This window comes from Pongo abelii, chromosome 5 (assembly GCF_028885655.2).
Source record: "Pongo abelii isolate AG06213 chromosome 5, NHGRI_mPonAbe1-v2.0_pri, whole genome shotgun sequence".
In the NCBI taxonomy this organism is placed as follows: domain Eukaryota; kingdom Metazoa; phylum Chordata; class Mammalia; order Primates; family Hominidae; genus Pongo; species Pongo abelii.
The window spans coordinates 31,756,610-31,773,058 of NC_071990.2; the positions used below are offsets into that span (position 1 = coordinate 31,756,610).

Below are 16,449 nucleotides of genomic sequence, written 5' to 3' on the forward strand. Positions count from 1 at the left end.
CCATGGATGCGCGAGGAACGAGTGTGGCGAGGGCTGTGAGTTCCCACGGGGTCCTTGGCCCGGCAGTGAAGGTGACCTGAGGACGGCTGGGCACGCACTAGGAAACGGCGGGCCCTAGCTGAGGGGAGGGAGGAAGGAAGTCTCAGGGAACTGGAGTGCTCAGGGGTGTTTCCAGACTGTTTCCCAGTCGTGGGGCTGGTGGGCGGTATTTTCCCAAAAGGATGCTGTCCGAGGTAGCTGATGCCCTAGGGCCGGTGAGTCAGGAAGGTGTTCTGAATCCGAGCGGGAATACTCGGTCTGGATTCGGCCCCAAGTGTTAATAGGGCTTGAGGGTTATACTACATTCCATTAATACTGTTTTTGTTTTTGTTTTGAGACAGAGTCTTGCTCTGTCGCCCAGGCGGGAGTGCAACCGCTGCTTCCCGGGTTCAAGCGATTCTGCTGCCTCAGCCTCCCAAGTAGCTAGGAGGATTACAGGCGTCCGCCACCACGCCCAGCAAATTTTTGTTTTTTTAGTAGAGACGGGGCTTCACCCATGTATGACCTCAGGTGATCCACCCGCCTCGGCCTCCCAGAGTGCTGGGATTACAGGCGTGAGCCACCGCGCCTGGCCCATTAATACTGTTAATTCGAGCAGAATGTTCTTGGCCCCGCCCCAACAGCCCTATTGTTCAACCTGGATTTTTTTCCTGAATGAAACATTTGCTATCCCTGTCTTTGAGATGGGGAGCTACGAAAGTAAGACCTGATGTCCTGCTGTGTAATAAAACAAACGTTTGGCCCTCTCCCTGTTAACATACTTAATCATTTAATACTAAGGAGTAGGTACCATTATTCTCATCTTATTGGCAGAAGCGAAGCAAAGCAACATATCAAGCAGTACGGCTGGTGAGGTTACAACCAGGATGCAAACATCTCTCATTCTCTATTGTATTCTGCTTCCCTGCTCAAAGAATCTGGTCAGTAAATACACTACAGGTTACCTTATTGGTTCAAATTCTTGGTGAAGTAAGCTTGTCTTCAGTGATAAATGAAGTAACTAATTCAAGAATGGTGTCATAGAAGGTATTTTCCCAAGTATCATTTAATTTATTCAAAAGTATTTATCAACTGCCTCCCTTGTGCCACATGCTGTCCTAGGATCTGGGGACACAGCAGTGAACAGCCCTGTTCTCACAGTGTTTACATTACAGGGAAGAAAACACATAAACACAAATATAATGTCAAGTATCAGTAAGTGGTCAGGGTGCAGTGGCTCAGGCCTGTAACCCAACCCTTGAGGAAGCCGAGCCCAAAGGATTGCTTGAGCCCAGGAGTTTCAGACCAGCCTGGGCAACAGTGAGACCTCATCTCTACAAAAAATTTTAAAATTAGCAAGGCATAGTGGCACTCACCCGTAATCCCAGCTACTCAGGAGGCTGAAGTGGGAGGATCATTTGAGTCCAGGGGGTCAAGGTTGCAGTGAGCTGGAACTCCAGCCTGGGCAACACAGCAGGACCTTGTCTCAAAAAACCAGTAGCAGTAAGTGCTATGAAGAAAATGCAAGGTAAAGGGGCAAAGAGCACTTGCTCCTACACTCCAGCTTTTGTCTACAGTTGCCATCTATAGTCCTCAGATTCCCAAATGAGGAACCATGTTTCTCACTTCAGAGAAATAATAAAGTACTACTTGTTCTTGTTTCTCCAACAAGTTTCAAAGGATAGCCATTTGGGCTGTTTAGGGAATATGTAAACAAAAAACAAGAAAGTGACTGAAGGCCAGGCGCGGTGGCTCACACCTCTAATCCCAGCACTTTGGGAGGCCGAGGCAGGTGGATCACTTGAGGTCAGGAGTTTGAGACCAGCCTGACCAACATGGTGAAACCCCATCTCTACTAAAAATACAAAAAATAGCCAGGCATGGTGGCACACACCCATAATTCCAGCTACTTGGGAGGCTGAGGCAGGAGAATCGCTTGAACCCGAGAGGCAGAGGTTGCAGTGAGCTGAGATCACGCCATTGTATTCCAGCCTGGGCAACAAGAGCAAAACTCCATCTCAAAAAAAAAAAAAAGTGACAGAAAATGAGAAATGATGAGGCAAAAGGAGGCTGCTTCAACTCACCAATTTATTTGCCGATAATTATTTTATTGATACTTTTTTTATTGTTACAATGGGAAAATAAGGTGTCAAGGATATAGAAAGGACGGGCATGCATATGAGGGAACACAGTATCATTTTAGATCTTAGAAAGCAATGAGCATCTGATAAGTCTTTGGGGAAATAGGAAAGGAGGAAAATCTAATAAAGACAAAGATCAGCAAAAGAAAAACAGAGGCTACAAAATGCAGTTATCTACCTGGAATTATAAGAGAAGAGCTAAATGTAGTCATCTCCTCTTTTTGGAGATCAGAAGGTCTCTGGGAAAAGAGAAGAACCAATTATTCAGAAAATAACTAGGGTCACAGAATGAACAAGTGGAATTAGAGAGCCAGTGATGGAAGTGAGGAAACAGCTGTGTAGGTTTTGGCCAGTGAGCAGGTGGTGGTAATAGTATCACAGGGTTGCTACTTACTGAATCACTGCTACAACATGCAAGGAACTGTGCTAGACTTTACAGAATGATTCCTAATCATTGAAGCACAAGGTAGGCATTATTATCATCCCAGTTTCACAGAGGAGGACATCGAGGCTACCAAGTTAAGTAGCTTGTCCTGGTTTCACAGCCAGCAAGTGACAGAGTCAAGAGAGGGACCCACATCTGCCAGACGCTGAAGTCAGGATGTTTTCCACATTCCTACTTCCCCATATTACAAATTTCACAGAGGGTTTAGGTGAGAATGACTTGGAAGTTTACAAAGCCTCAGTGAGGGTTAAAGAACAACAAGGAGATTCAGATGTGAGCAGAATATTTACAAATGTCACAGGAAAATTATTGGATCCTGCCTCCCAGGATTTCTAGGGGATGGAAAGAAGACAGGGATTATGGTGGGAGGTAATTTTGATTGAAGGATTTCTTTGAGGGAGGAAACTGGCAGAAGGAGTCAGGCCCTACAGTGGCCCTAGGCAGAAATCCGGTAGTTGGGGTGGACCTGGGGCCTGACGTCGCAGACCATGCCAAGAAGCTGGGTCAGGACACGCTCTCGGTTTCTCTGCTGGGAGCTCTGCATGCCCTGCACCTGGCGCCTTGTAGCCTGCTCCACCTCAGCGGACAGGTTCCCCTGGGAGCCCATGGCCTGGGGGGTAGGGAGAGGGGTGGAAGAGAGAAAGGGAAAAGCAGAAACAGACAAGGGTCCAGGCATATGAGGGGAAAGATCCTGAAACAAAGCCTAGAAGAAAGGCCCTCTCAGAAACCACCCCCATCCCAAAGAAATATCCCAACACCAAAGATATCAACACAGTCCCCTTTCCCCTTAGACCAAACATGCAACTTCATCCTAAAACAGACCATATTATCCCCACCACTTCACCATCCATGACCATAAAACTCTACCCTCCACCACAAATGTTAATCATACTCCACATAGATGTTATACTTTACACAGACTGTGGCATTCTGCCCACAAGCTCTGTGTGGCCTTCAAAACTCCCAGACTCTTACATATCATCACAAAGTTTCACCAATGTTGTGGTCCCTGCCAGGGTCCCCTCAGCCTCAGCCCTCTGCCACCATATTTTCTTGTTGAGTCACCCTTATACACCTCACTAGATGCACCCACCAACTTGCACCGGGGTCTCATCCCAACTCTGCCTCAACTCACCGCCTGCTGCTTGCTCTGGAATTCCTTCTCTCGCTCTCTGCGGTATTGCTCCACCTCCATCTGTGCCTCCTCCTTTGCCTGCTTCAGTCGCCGGGCCTTCCCTGGAGGCAGAAGAAAGGACAGTGGGTGCGGGTGGACCCACACACACACAATGTAATAGCAGGGGTCAGTCCCTTCCAGAAAGTTATACAACCTTCTCTCAGCCAACCAGGTGCCAGATTCTAATATCCATCCATTTCTTCCCTCCTAACCAGCCTCCAGACCCTAGCTGTCTTCCCGCCAGCCTTGGGTTTTCCCAAAATGTTTTTTGTCTCCCACCCCTAATTTTCTTTCCAGACTCCTAGGGGAGGAAAGAGGAGACTCACTCTTTCTGGCATCTGCCACCTTCTCAGCTGCCCGCTTCTCAGCTTGCAGAAGCTGCTGGATACCCTGGGACTGACTGGCCATTTCTGTTGTTATGGCCGATGCTGTTTTGAATGCTGTCAAAGTACCAGATGGTTCCCACCCCCCACCGCTTACTTCTCCTCCTCCAGCTCGTTGCTGCAGTCCTCCACTACCCCTGGGTCTTAGTGCTCCCCTTCTCACTCAGCCTCCTGCACCGAGTGTCTCTCCCAATCTCATCCTCCTATTGATGACTGGTCCTCCTCTCCAGCACATCTTGCTCAGGCAGTACCCAAAGGGGCCGCCTGGGAGCAGCAGAGTCCAGGCCCAAAGCTGCGGGCTTACAACAGGTTAGCCATCCCAGTCGGAAAGGTCTAGGGATGAGGCAGGGGAGGAGAGTGGGGAGTACTGAGGTGGGAGAAGGAGAACTTGATTGGTGGTATCAGAGGAAGCATAAAGGATTGTGAATGCGGTGAAAAGGTAAGGATGTCATCATGCAACCTGTGTTGGGAAAAGAGCATTCTGGGCTTAATTCTAAACTCTCTGCTTTTCTCTCTCTCCACCACCCCGCCCCCTCCCCGCCTCCCGTTGTTAACATCTCCATCTTTTTCTACATATTTCTCAAGTCCAAATTTTTGCATCTCACTTGCCCCATCCTACGATAGTCTTCTTCCGTCTTTTGTCTGTATTTTTTCTCTTTTTTGATCTGTCCCTGTTGTTGGCCCACTGTGGTTTCTGTTTTTGTTTTCCATGTTTAATGTGATTTTTATGCTGTCTTTATCTCCCCTGTTTTCTCTGTCTTCTCATCTTTTCGTCCATCACTGAACCATCTCCTCTCTCTGCCAAGTTAGAGGAGGCGGGAAAAAACCTCCAAATAACTCTCTTTTCTCCCTCCCCTCCCCTTGCCTCCTTTTCCTCGCCTCTAGTCCAGTCTTGTGGTTTCAGACGGCCCCTTTAACTTAAGTTCCCTAGTTTCCCCCGGGAGATCTGGCCAACAACCACCCTGTCGGGGCGGAACGACATCCGGTAACGCCCCTTACAGTTCACTTCCGCCCTCCACCTGCGTCTCTGCTTGCGCCATTTCCTCCAGCCTGGAGTGTCTCCGCCCTTCCCGCCTCCAGTCTCCGAGCTTCTTAAACACAGGCCTTGGGCCTACAGCTCTGGGGGTACTTGGGGGGGCGGGGGCAGGTCTGATGAGTAACCCCTCCCCCCAGGTTCCAGAGGAAGAAGCCTCCACATCTGTCTGCCGGGTACATGATATTCAATTTCTAGATCATTATTGGAGATTATCTGTGACTTTTTAAAACTCAGATTTCTGCTGATAAAAATTTTCCCCATCCGGCCCTGTTGGGTTTTTTTAAAGTTCTTTGTTAAAAATTAAAAATTTACCTGGGCTCCTGAGCCTTAAACCAATTATTTACCCTTTTCTCGAATTTTACATTAAAAAAATTAAACCTCTGATCCTATCACCCCTCTCAAAAAAAATTTTTTTTCAAATCTATCATCTGATAAAGGATCAGGGTTAGGATAGGCCTCATCTCTTGCTGAAGATATTTAAAAAAAAAAAACAGAACCAAAGGGAGAAACAACAGGGAATGTCAGAGATGGAGGGAGAAGGACCAGCCAAGGCTGAAGTCCTGACTGCTGCCTTTTTTCCTTCCCCAGCCCAAGAGTTCCATGGCCTCCACTTCCCGCCGCCAACGCCGAGAACGTCGCTTTCGTCGTTACTTGTCTGCAGGACGGCTGGTCCGGGCCCAGGCCCTCCTCCAGCGACACCCAGGCCTCGATGTAGATGCTGGGCAGCCCCCACCACTGCACCGGGCCTGTGCCCGCCACGATGCCCCTGCCCTGTGCCTGCTGCTTCGGCTTGGGGCTGACCCTGCCCACCAGGACCGCCATGGGGACACGGCACTGCATGCTGCTGCCCGCCAGGGCCCAGATGGTGAGTCTGCTCAGTGGGGAACAAGGTCATAAGCAGCTGACCAGACCTGAAATGAAAGCCAACCAATAGTTGAGAAATAAGCTAGTTATTTGGTCATCAGGACCTAGGGAAGGAGTTAACCAAGTTGGCATGTGGCTGTCATTTGTGCCTTTACATTACTCAGCTACCATTGTCTGAAGAACCCAACATTCCCCAAAGAGCAACTGGTCTTCAAATTTCACATCTGTTTAGATTAGTAGCTACTTTGTTTCTTGACAGATTGTTTGCTTGTAGCCAAAAAGTAGCATAGAAGGTAGGCTCTGGAGTTAGATTGCCTGGATTCAAACCCCAGCTCCAAATCCCAGCTCCACACTTCATAGCTACGTATTCTTGGACAGGTTACTTGAGGCTTAGTTTGCCCATGTGTAAAAATTAACATAATAACAATCTTTGCTATGTGCCATACATTTCTCATAAAGTAACACATTTAATCCTCACAACAATCTTAGGAGGTGAGTACTGATATTATCCCCCATTTCCCAGCTGAGGAAACAGGGCATAGAGAAGTCATTTGCCAGAGTTACAGTTATTCACTGGTAGAGCAGAGATTATAACCCAGGTGGACTAGATAGAGTGTCCATGCTTTTAACAGCTACATTGTCCTGTGTTATACATTATAGCATTGTACGTTGATTGTGCCCATGTTCAGAGTACCCATGTTGTGCCATATATGTTTTGAGAATCAACTGACATAGTACATAATTAGAGTACCTGGCACACATGATAAGCACTTGGTATATGCTGGCGATTGTTGTTCCTGTTTCTCTTTTTTTTTTTTTGTTTTTGTTTTTGTTTTTTATGAAGTTTCACTCTTCTTGCCCAGGCTGGAATGCAATGGTGCAATCCTGGCTCACTGCAACCTCCACCTCCCAGGTTCAAGTGATTCTCATGCCTCAGCCTCCCAAGTACCTGGGATTACAGGTGCATGCCACCATGCCCAGCTAATTTTTATATTTTTAGAAGAGATGGGTTTTCGCCATGTTGGACAGGCTGGTCTCGAACGCCTGACCTCAGGTGATCCACCAACCTCAGCCTCTCAAAGTGCTGGGATTACAGGTGTGAGCCACCACACATGGCCTTGTTCCTGTTTTTGTTATCAACAGGTCCATACTCCCTTACCCACAATTCTAAACTCAAAAACCCTCTGAGAACCAAACATTTTTCATCAGGCTGCCACCAAAATTCATTTGGTGACAGAAACCTAATCTGAACTAAAGTAAGACTATTATTTATTTTTATCCTACTGATGTCAATATTCATACATTACCCTGCAGAAACACTCATGTGTTTGGTTCTTGGGGCTGCCTAGGCCCTGCTGGGCTACCTAATATAGAGTGAGTGTACTTTTAGGTCAGCCCTATCAAGTCCCAAAAACATTTGAATTCTGCAAAACCTTTGGCACTGAAGGATTCAAATGGGGAACCTGGTGATATTATAATAGTGGTGGAGGCCAGGTGCGGTGGGTCATGCCTGTAATCCCAGCACTTTGGGAGGCTGAGGCAGGCAGATCACGAGGTCAGTAGTTCGAGACCAGCCTGGCCAACATAGTGAAACTCCATCTGTACTAAAAATACAAAAATTAGCCAGGCATGGTGGCACGCACCTGTAGTCTCAGCTACTTGGGAGGCTGAGGCAGGAGAATCACTTGAACCCAGGAGACAGATTGTGGTGAGCCGAGATTGCACTACTGCATTCCAGCCTGGGCAACAGAGCAAGACTCCATCTCAAAAAAAAAAAAGGGTGGTGGAAGCAGCTCTTTATAGGTAGAGCCCTGCTTACTAGAATAAAAGCTGAAACGTTCTTTCCCCATCTAGAGATTTCCTTCTGGAGTAAGAACATTAGAGGAAAACCTCTAGATCCAGATGAACAACCCTAACATCCCCCAGCTCAAGTATAGACAGAAGGCCCCTCCCCCAAAACCTCCCCCAAATGGTCAAAAACCCCCCCTATTTAAAAATTTCCTTTAACATACCTGAGATAGGCTAGCATATTCAGATTTGTTTCTTGTTGTTTTTACTTAAAACAGAGTAGGTTTACCGAGTGCAGGCATCTAACTTGACAGCTCATATTGTAAGAGGCAGGACCCTGGAAGGCAAAAGAGCAGATTACCCCGAGGCAGACCTGCATCCAGACCCCAGCTCTGCCATCAACAGGGACATGCAGCTTACCTCTGTGAGCCCAATTTGCCTTGCAAAAATGGGAGTTTTGTTTTGTTTTTTTGAGATGGAGTTTCCCTGTTGTTGCCCAGGCTAGAGTGCAATGGCGCGATTTAGGCCCACCTCAACCTCTGCCTCCTGGGTTCAAGAGATTCTCCTGCCTCAGCCTCCCAAGTAGCGGGGATTACAGGCATGCGCCATCACGCCCGGCTAATTTTGTATTTTTGGTAGAGACAGGGTTTCTCTGTGTTGGTCAGGCTGGTCTCAAACTCCCGACCTCAGGTGACCTGCCAGCCTTAGCCTCCCAAAGTGCTGGGATTACAGGCGTGAGCCACCGCACTCAGCCAAAATGCCCCTGATAGTGTGGTAGGGATTTCCTTTATTGTTTGTTTGCTTGTTTGTTTTAAGACAGGGTCTCATTCCGTCTCCCAGGCTGGAGTGCAGTGGTGCAATCATGGCTGACTGCAGCCTCTACCTCGTGGGCTCAAGCAGTCCTCCCACCTCAGCCTCGCTAGTAGCTGGGACTACAAGCACACACCACCATGCCCAGCTAATTGTATTTTTGGTAGAGACTGTTTGCTATGTTATCCAGGCTGTTCTCCATCTCCTGAGTTCAAACAGTCTGCCCACCTCGGCTTCCCAAAGTGCCGGGACTAGAGGCGTGAGCCACCATACCCAACTCTATTGTATTGAATTTTAAGAAGCTGGTGAGACTGATATTATCCCATTTACAGATGAGGAAAGCAGGGCCCAAAAGGTTCGGGAACTTGTCTGAAATCTCACAGCTCTCAGGTCATTGTCTTCCAAAGGGGGACCCAAGCTCAATGACTTCACTCCCAAACCCTGGTGTCTTCTCTGGCCTTATTTACTCCTGGTCCCCTGCCAGCCCTGCCACCAGATGGCCTTCTGACTCCTTGGTTGAAAGGCCCATCTCATTCAGCTTCCAGCTTCCTTTTTCTTTTCCTTTTGAGACGGAGCCTTGCTTTGTCGCCCAGGCTGGAGTGCAGTGGCACGATCTCGGCTCACTACAACCTCTGCTTCCTGGGTTCAAGCGATTCTCCTGCCTCAGCCTCCCAAGTAGCTGAAATTACAGGTATACACCACCATGCCCAGCTAATTTTTTTATTTTTATTTATTAATTTTTAAATTTTTATTTGTTTATTTATTTTTGAGATGGAGTCTCCCCTCTGCTCCCCAGGCTGGAGTGCAGTGGCAGTATCTTGACTCACTGCAACCTCTGCCTCCCGGATTCAAGTGATTCTCCTTCCTCAGCCTCCTGAGTAGCTGGGACTACAGGAGCCTGCCACCACGCCCGGCTAACTTTTGTATTTTTAATAGAGATGGGGTTTCACCATGTTGGCCAGGCTGGTCTCAAACTCCTGACCTCAGGTGATCCACCCGCCTCGGCCTCCCAAAGTGCTGGGATTACAGGCATGAGCCACCATGCCTGACCTAATTTTTATGTTTTTAGTAGAGATGGGGTTTCAACATGTTGGCCAGGCTGGTCTCAAACTCCTGACCTCAAGTGATCCGCCCACCTCAGCCTCCCAAAATGTTGGAATTATAGACATGAGCCACCGTGCCCATCCCACAGAATGTTTTTTGGTTTTGTTTTTGTTTTCTGTTTTGTTTTGTTTTGTTTGAAAAGGAGTCTCACTCTGTTGCCCAGGCTGGAGTGCAGTGGCACAATCTCGGCTCACTGCAACCTCCACCTCCCAGGTTCAAGAGATTCTCCTGCCTCAGCCTCCCAAGTAGCTGGGACTATAGGCGTGTGCCACCACGCCTGGCTAATTTTTTGTATTTTTAGTAGACACGGGGTTTCACCATGTTAGCCAGGATGGTCTCGAGCTCTTGACCTTGTGATCTGCCTGCCTCAGCCTCCCAAAGTGTTGGGATTACAGGCGTGAGCCACAGCGCCTGGCCAAAATGTTTTTGTGTTTATTTTTCTTAGTATGAAACTCCAGCATATTAAAGAGCATTGGGAACGGTTGATCTGGTAAATGGCTATAAAGGGGGCATTTCTTTTTTTTTTTTTTTTTTTTGGCAAAGGGGGGGATGGAGTCTCATTCTGTTGCTCAAGCTGGAATGCAGTAGTGTGATCTCGGTTCATTGCAAGCTCCACCTCCCGGGTTCAAGCCATTCTCCTGCCTCAGCCTCCCAAGTAGCTGGGATTACAGGTGCCTGCCACCACGCCCGGCTAATTTTTTGTATTTTTAGTAGAGACGGGGTTTCACTATGTTGGCCAGGCTGGTCTCGAACTCCTGACCTCGTGATACGCCCGCCTCGGCCTCCCAGAGTGCTGGGATTACAGGCGTGAGCCACCGCGCCAGGCCTAAAGGGGGCATTTCTAATACTGGAGAAAGGTGAACTTTTTTTTTTTTTTTTTTCCGAGACAGAGTCTCGCTGTGTCACCCAGGCTGGAGTGCAATGGCGCAATCTCAGCTTGCTACAACCTCTGCCTCCCGGGTTCAAGCGATTCTCCTGCCTCAGCCTCCCGAGTAGCTGGGCACCTGCCATCATGCCCAGCTAATTTTTGTATTTTTGTAGAGGTGGGGGTTTCACCACGTTGGCCAGGCTGGTCTTAAACTCCTGTCCTGACCTGAGGTGATCCACCCACCTCAGCTTCCCAAAGTGCTGGGATTACAGGCGTGAGCCACTGCGCCCAACCAGGTGAACTATTTTATAAATGATATTGGAACATTTGGCTCATCTAGGGAAAAACAAGGGTCCTACCTCACACCTAATCAAAAAGTAAATTCCAGCAGATTAAACACCTGAATATGACAGGAAGGTACACACCAAATTCATGGGACAGATGGCCTGGGGAAGAATGAAACTTGGAAGGCAGTATCACGGTAAACTACCTTTATCTGTGATGATTTTATTTCCTTAAAATAAATTATACTACAAGCATGACAGTATATTAACAAACCCTGTGGTAGGAATGGGGTTGTGTATTGTATTATACTTTGTACTTTTGAGAGTTTTTTAATTTCTTTTTTGTTGTTGTTGAGACAGAGTCTCACTCTGTCACCCAGGCTGGAGTCCAGTGGCGCAGTCTTGGCTCATTGCAACCTCTGCCTCCCGGGTTCAAGCAGTTCTCTGCCTCAGCCTCCCAAGTAGCTGGGATTACAGGCATCCGCCACCACGTCAGGCTAATTTTTGTATTAGTGGAGACGGGGTTTCACCATCTTGGCCAGACTGGTCTTGAACTCCTGACCTCATGATCCACCCACCTTGGGCTCCCAAAGTGCTGGGATTACAGGCATGAGCCACCGCGCCTGGCCGAGTTTTTTAATTTCTAAAAATAAAAATAGGTATATGTCTAAAGTAGTAGAAGAAAATGCAGAGAATATTTTATAATCTTAAAATAGAGCCTTCCTAAGAGTGAAATGAAATAAAAAGTCAGAAAATAATATATTGATATAGATTTAACTACATGAAAATTTTAGGCCGGGTGCGGTAGCTCACACCTGTAATCTCAGACTTTGGGATGCCAAGGTAGGCAGATCACTTGGGCCAGGAGTTCAAGACCAGCCTGGACAACACAGTGAGACCTGGTCTCTACGAAAAATACAAAATTAGCCAGGCGTGGTGGTATGTGGCTGTAGTCCTGTAGTCCCAGTTACTCAGGAGGCTGAGGTGGGAGGATCACTTGAGCCCAGGTGGGGCAGAGTTTGCAGTGAGCAAGATCATGCCACCGCACTGCAGCCTGGGCAATAGGGCGAGACCTTGTCTCAAAAAGAAAAAAAATTTTTTTTAAAGATAGAAGAAAATGTTTGCAATATGTATAACACATACAGTATATGGAACCCTCATATCAATATATATAATTTCCACAGAAAAAGTGGATAAAGAATATAAGCAATTCATTCACAAAAAAATACAAATAGCCAAAAGACATGAAAAAGAAAAAAACATCGTTAATAAAATAATTTTTTAATCTATCCAACTGGCAAAATTAAAAGGGTTGATGATATTCAATTTTGGTAAAGGAAGACATAGGCACACTTGTATATTGGCACAAACTTATTGAGAGCAGTTTGGCAAAATTGCGCATGTTCTTTGACTCAGAAATTCCACTTATGAAAATCTACCCCCACAGAAAGACTGTAAGATACTCATGAGGCTGAACATTTTTGGAAACAAAGTCTATCGATATTGGGGTAAGGAGATTTGTTTTGTACACACAGTGGAACACTAATTATAAAGTCGTCAAAAAGTATGAGGTAGACTGTATATATTCCTGTGGAAAAAATATAAATGAGATGTTAAATGAAAGAAGCAAGTTGCCAAGCAATGTTTGTAGTATGGTTACATATCTCCAAATAAATGTGTCATATATATGCTTTTAGGTACACCAAGCTGGGACTGGAAGGGATCACAGTACACTGTTAATAGTTATCAAATTTGTTCTTCCTTCTTTAAAAAGGAAATTTCAACTTAATTATATCCCTTTCACATTAAAATGTCAAATAAAATTGGGGGAAAAGCCACCTACAGCCCCACCTCCCATAGACTAGAATTTTTACATATTTTTTGCCAGTCTACTTTTTTTCTTTTTTTTTTTTTTTTGAGTTGGAGTCTCCCTCTGTTGCCCAGGCTGGAGTGCAATGGCACGATCTCAGCTCACTGCAACCTCCACCTTCCAGGTTCAAGTGATTCTCCTGACCCAGCCTCCCAAGTAGCTGGGATTACAGGCACATGCTACCACGCCTGGCTAATTTTTGTATTTTTAGTAGAGACAGGGTTTCACCATGTTGGCCAGGCTGGTCTCGAACTCCTGACCTCAGGTGATCCACCCACCTCAGCCTCCCAAAGTGCTGGGATTACAGGCCATGAGCCACCACGCCCGGCCTCTTTTTTTCCAACCGTAGGATTTGGTCTCATGTTTTAGACAGTTATTATCTGATCCTCTCTGTTTCTTTTTTTTTTTTTTTTTTTTTTTTTTTTTTTTTGAGACAGAGTCTCGCCCTGTCACCCAGGCTGGAATGCAGTGGCACGATCTCGGCTCACTGCAACCTCCGCCTCCCAGGTTCAAGCAGTTCTCTGCCTCAACCTCCCAAGTAGCTGGGATTACAGGCGCCAGCCACCACACCTGGCTAATTTTATATATAATATAAAATATAATTATATATATATTTTTGTTTGTTTGTTTGTTTTAGTAAAGATGGGTTTTCACCATCTTGGCCAGGCTGGTCTTGAACTCCTGACCTTGTGATCCACCCCCCCCCCCCCCAGCCTCCCAAAGTGCTGGGATTACAGGCGTGAGCCATCGTGCCTGGCCACATCTGATCCTCTCTACAGTTTTGTAGCCAGCTTTTTTCAAACACATGCCTCAGTTGTAGTGGCTGTTTAATATTATGTTTTTATAGTTGGAGGCCCTACTCCTTAAAACCTATGAATGTAAACCTCCCATGCAAGCCTCAGCACCCACCACGCTTACCCCTGCAGCGAGCTCAGGTGGGGAACATGCGAATGAAAGACAGGACCAGGTACTCCCTGGGTGGGACAAGTTGAGAGGGTCTGTGACAGGTCACAGCAGCACTAGGGAGAAGTGCCCCCGCACCCCGATGTGATTTGGGTAGGGATGGTGGCCTTCACCAGCCACACCTGGGCCATTCTGTCTTCTGCCTTCCTGGCCTTGCCTTCCCCTATTCCAGCTTTCTGCAGGTAAACAGTCCTTCCCAGCACTGCCAAATAAAGATTTAAGGACTGCTAGCCCATTTCCTCTTACCCCGGGGAAAGAAAGTAGGTCCACAGGAAGGAAGGCTGCCTCCCTCCCCTTCTTCTATCCCCCAAGTGAAAGAGGTGGTTGGCGGCCACAGCAGGTGGCCCTGGCCAGGGTGCCTGGGTTGGCAGTGAAGGAAGTAGCATGGCACTCGGCTAACCTTGGGCCAGATGCAGCAAGGTTGGGACTGAAGAAAAGGGGAGTTCAGGAACGTCGGTTCCTCTCCTGTTTTCTCTCAGCCCATGGGTGAGACCCTCTGTCACACTCCACTCCCTTTCCCCTGCCCTAGGTCAGCAGTCATTTGGAAAGAGCTTGCTCTGCTGCCGGCCATAGTTGTTGCCGGTTCACCTCCCCACCCCTCTCCCATCATCCCCTGGAAAGGCTGGCTGAGAGAAATTCCCCTGAAAACATTTATTTTACTCAGTTTATTGATAAGTGATAATAAAAGATAAGTATTACATATTCGTGTATTTATTAATGGCCCAGAGTAGAGCGTTCAGATATTTTCCCAGTCTGATACATGGTTTCAGGTGAGAAAATAAGGGATTTATATAGTGACAATATTTTTAAGTGAAAAGTGGAATACATAGTCAAAGAATTTGGGCACTGCCTTGGTGGCTGGAGGCAGGTCAGAAAACGTCACTTGGCATGGTAGAACTTCTAGGACGCTGAAATAGTTTGTGGAGACACAAGTAAGAATTTTTTTTTTTTTTTTTTTTTTTTTGAGACGGAGTCTTGCTCTGTCGCCTAGGCTGGAATGCAGTGGCGCGATCTCAGCTTACTACAAGCTCCACCTCCCGGGTTCACGTCATTCTCCTGCCTCAGCCTGCTGAGTAGCTGGGACTACAGGCGCCTGCCACCACACCTGGCTAATTTTTTGTATTTTTTAGTAGAGATGGGATTTCACCGTGTTAGCCAGGATGGTCTTGATCTCCTGACCTCATGATCCGCCCGCCTCGGCCTCCCAAAGTGCTGGGATTACAGGCACGAGCCACCGCGCCCGGCCAAGAATATTTTAAACTACCACACTTATCATGCATGTGGTAAACTATCAGTCTGTATTTATCAGTGATGGTTATTTCCTAATACCCAGGAGGCATCCATGTGAGCCACCCTTCCATTGCTTTAAGACCAAGGGAGTGAGTGACCAGCAGGATTCAAGATGGCAGCTCTGCCGAGGAGTGGGAGTCCCAGCTAACTTCTGCTCCCTGCTCTCCCACCAACAGCCTACACTGATTTCTTCCTCCCGCTGCTAAGCCGCTGTCCCTCCGCCATGGGAATAAAGAATAAGGATGGGGAGACCCCTGGCCAAATTTTGGGCTGGGGACCCCCCTGGGATTCTGCTGAAGAGGAGGAAGAAGATGATGCCTCCAAGGAGCGGGAATGGAGACAGAAGCTCCAGGGTGAGCTGGAGGACGAGTGGCAGGAAGTCATGGGGAGGTTTGAAGGTGAGAAGTCCACTGCTATCCACAGCTGCCCTTCCCCGCTGGCCACTTTCCATCTGCATGAATGCGTCACACTAGGCTCCTCTGCCCCTCCTCCGTGCTTCCCTGCTTCTTGGGGCCCATCACCTTCTCACAGCCTCTCTCCAACTACCCCCATCCCACCCTCCCAAACAGGTGATGCCTCCCATGAAACCCAGGAACCTGAGTCCTTCTCAGCCTGGTCAGATCGCCTGGCCCGGGAACATGCCCAGAAGTGCCAGCAGCAGCAGCGAGAAGCAGAGGGATCCTGTCGACCCCCACGGGCGGAGGGCTCCAGCCGGAGCTGGCGACAGCAGGAGGAGGAGCAGCGGCTCTTCAGAGAGCGAGCCCGGGCCAAGGAGGAAGAACTGCATGAGAGCCGAGCCAGGAGGGCGCAGGAGGCTCTAGGGGACCGAGAACCCAAGCCAGCCAGGGCCGGGCCCAGGGCAGAGCACCCCAGAGGGGCGGGGAGGGGCAGCCTCTGGCGATTTGGTGATGTGCCCTGGCCCTGCCCTGGGGGAGGGGACCCAGAGGCCATGGCTGCAGCCCTGGTGGCCAGGGGCCCCCCTTTGGAGGAACAGGGGGCTCTGAGGAGGTACTTGAGGGTCCAGCAGGTCCGCTGGCACCCTGACCGCTTCCTGCAGCGATTCCGAAGCCAGATTGAGACCTGGGAGCTGGGCCGTGTGATGGGAGCAGTGACAGCCCTTTCTCAGGCCCTGAATCGCCATGCAGAGGCCCTCAAGTGACCCTAGGGAAGAAGCAAGAAACTTCGGGGCTGCAGCCTCAGGATGAGGCAAGAAGGAAGGGTAAGGGAAAGGATGGGGACCACAAGGAAGAGCCAGGTGCTGCTCAGCAGAGGATATGGGTGGGAGCGAAAGTTGTAACAAGTGGGGGTGGGGGGTGCGGGCCGCCACCACTGCTCCTTGACTCTGCCGTTTCCTAATAAGACCTGGTTCCACATCTCACTCCCAGTGTCTCCTCTGTCTTTTTCCATTGCT

General features: G+C 48.3%; 2 protein-coding genes across 6 annotated transcripts; one reads left to right on the plus strand and one right to left on the minus strand.

The window, feature by feature from the left end:
* Window positions 1-2,092: 2,092 nt before the first annotated feature.
* Window positions 2,093-4,378, minus strand: ATP6V1G2 (ATPase H+ transporting V1 subunit G2). Of its 2 annotated transcripts, none has more exons than XM_009241654.4 (3): window positions 4,259-4,378; window positions 3,740-3,840; window positions 2,093-3,214 (listed from the first exon to the last, which is right to left on the minus strand). In XM_009241654.4, exons 2-3 carry the CDS (start codon window positions 3,797-3,799, stop codon window positions 3,041-3,043), a joined length of 234 nt encoding a protein of 77 aa, XP_009239929.3. In that variant the 5' UTR covers window positions 3,800-3,840; window positions 4,259-4,378; the 3' UTR covers window positions 2,093-3,040. The 2 variants fall into 2 exon arrangements, with proteins under 2 accessions (XP_009239929.3, XP_002816761.3); XM_002816715.6 differs by having other exon boundaries at window positions 4,105-4,378.
* A 101-nt stretch (window positions 4,379-4,479) lies between these two features.
* NFKBIL1 (NFKB inhibitor like 1) lies at window positions 4,480-16,416 on the plus strand. 4 transcript variants are annotated; one of them, XM_009241634.4, is made up of 4 exons: window positions 4,480-4,600; window positions 5,786-6,062; window positions 15,215-15,436; window positions 15,608-16,416. In XM_009241634.4, exons 2-4 carry the CDS (start codon window positions 5,798-5,800, stop codon window positions 16,195-16,197), a joined length of 1,077 nt encoding a protein of 358 aa, XP_009239909.1. In that variant the 5' UTR covers window positions 4,480-4,600; window positions 5,786-5,797; the 3' UTR covers window positions 16,198-16,416. The 4 variants fall into 4 exon arrangements, with proteins under 4 accessions (XP_009239909.1, XP_063580694.1, XP_009239908.1 ...); XM_009241633.2 differs by lacking the exon at window positions 4,480-4,600 and adding an exon at window positions 5,190-5,370; NM_001131910.2 differs by lacking the exon at window positions 4,480-4,600 and adding an exon at window positions 5,240-5,370 and having other exon boundaries at window positions 15,215-15,391.
* The last annotated feature ends 33 nt before the right edge of the window (window positions 16,417-16,449 follow it).

Bases quoted from the DNA above. Each gene is read 5' to 3' on its own strand.
- NFKBIL1 (XM_063724624.1), top strand. From the start codon at position 5,314: ATGAGTAACCCCTCCCCCCAGGTTCCAGAGGAAGAAGCCTCCACATCT. The intron at 5,371-5,785 runs GTACATGATATT...TTCCTTCCCCAG, and splicing joins CCTCCACATCTGTCTGCCGG to CCCAAGAGTTCCATGGCCTC. The intron at 6,063-15,214 runs GTGAGTCTGCTC...TCCCACCAACAG, and splicing joins TGCCCGCCAGGGCCCAGATG to CCTACACTGATTTCTTCCTC.
- ATP6V1G2 (XM_002816715.6), bottom strand. From the start codon at position 4,186: ATGGCCAGTCAGTCCCAGGGTATCCAGCAGCTTCTGCAAGCTGAGAAG. The intron at 3,841-4,104 runs GTGAGTCTCCTC...TTCTGCCTCCAG, and splicing joins GGTGGCAGATGCCAGAAAGA to GGAAGGCCCGGCGACTGAAG. The intron at 3,215-3,739 runs GTGAGTTGAGGC...CCTACCCCCCAG, and splicing joins TCCAGAGCAAGCAGCAGGCG to GCCATGGGCTCCCAGGGGAA.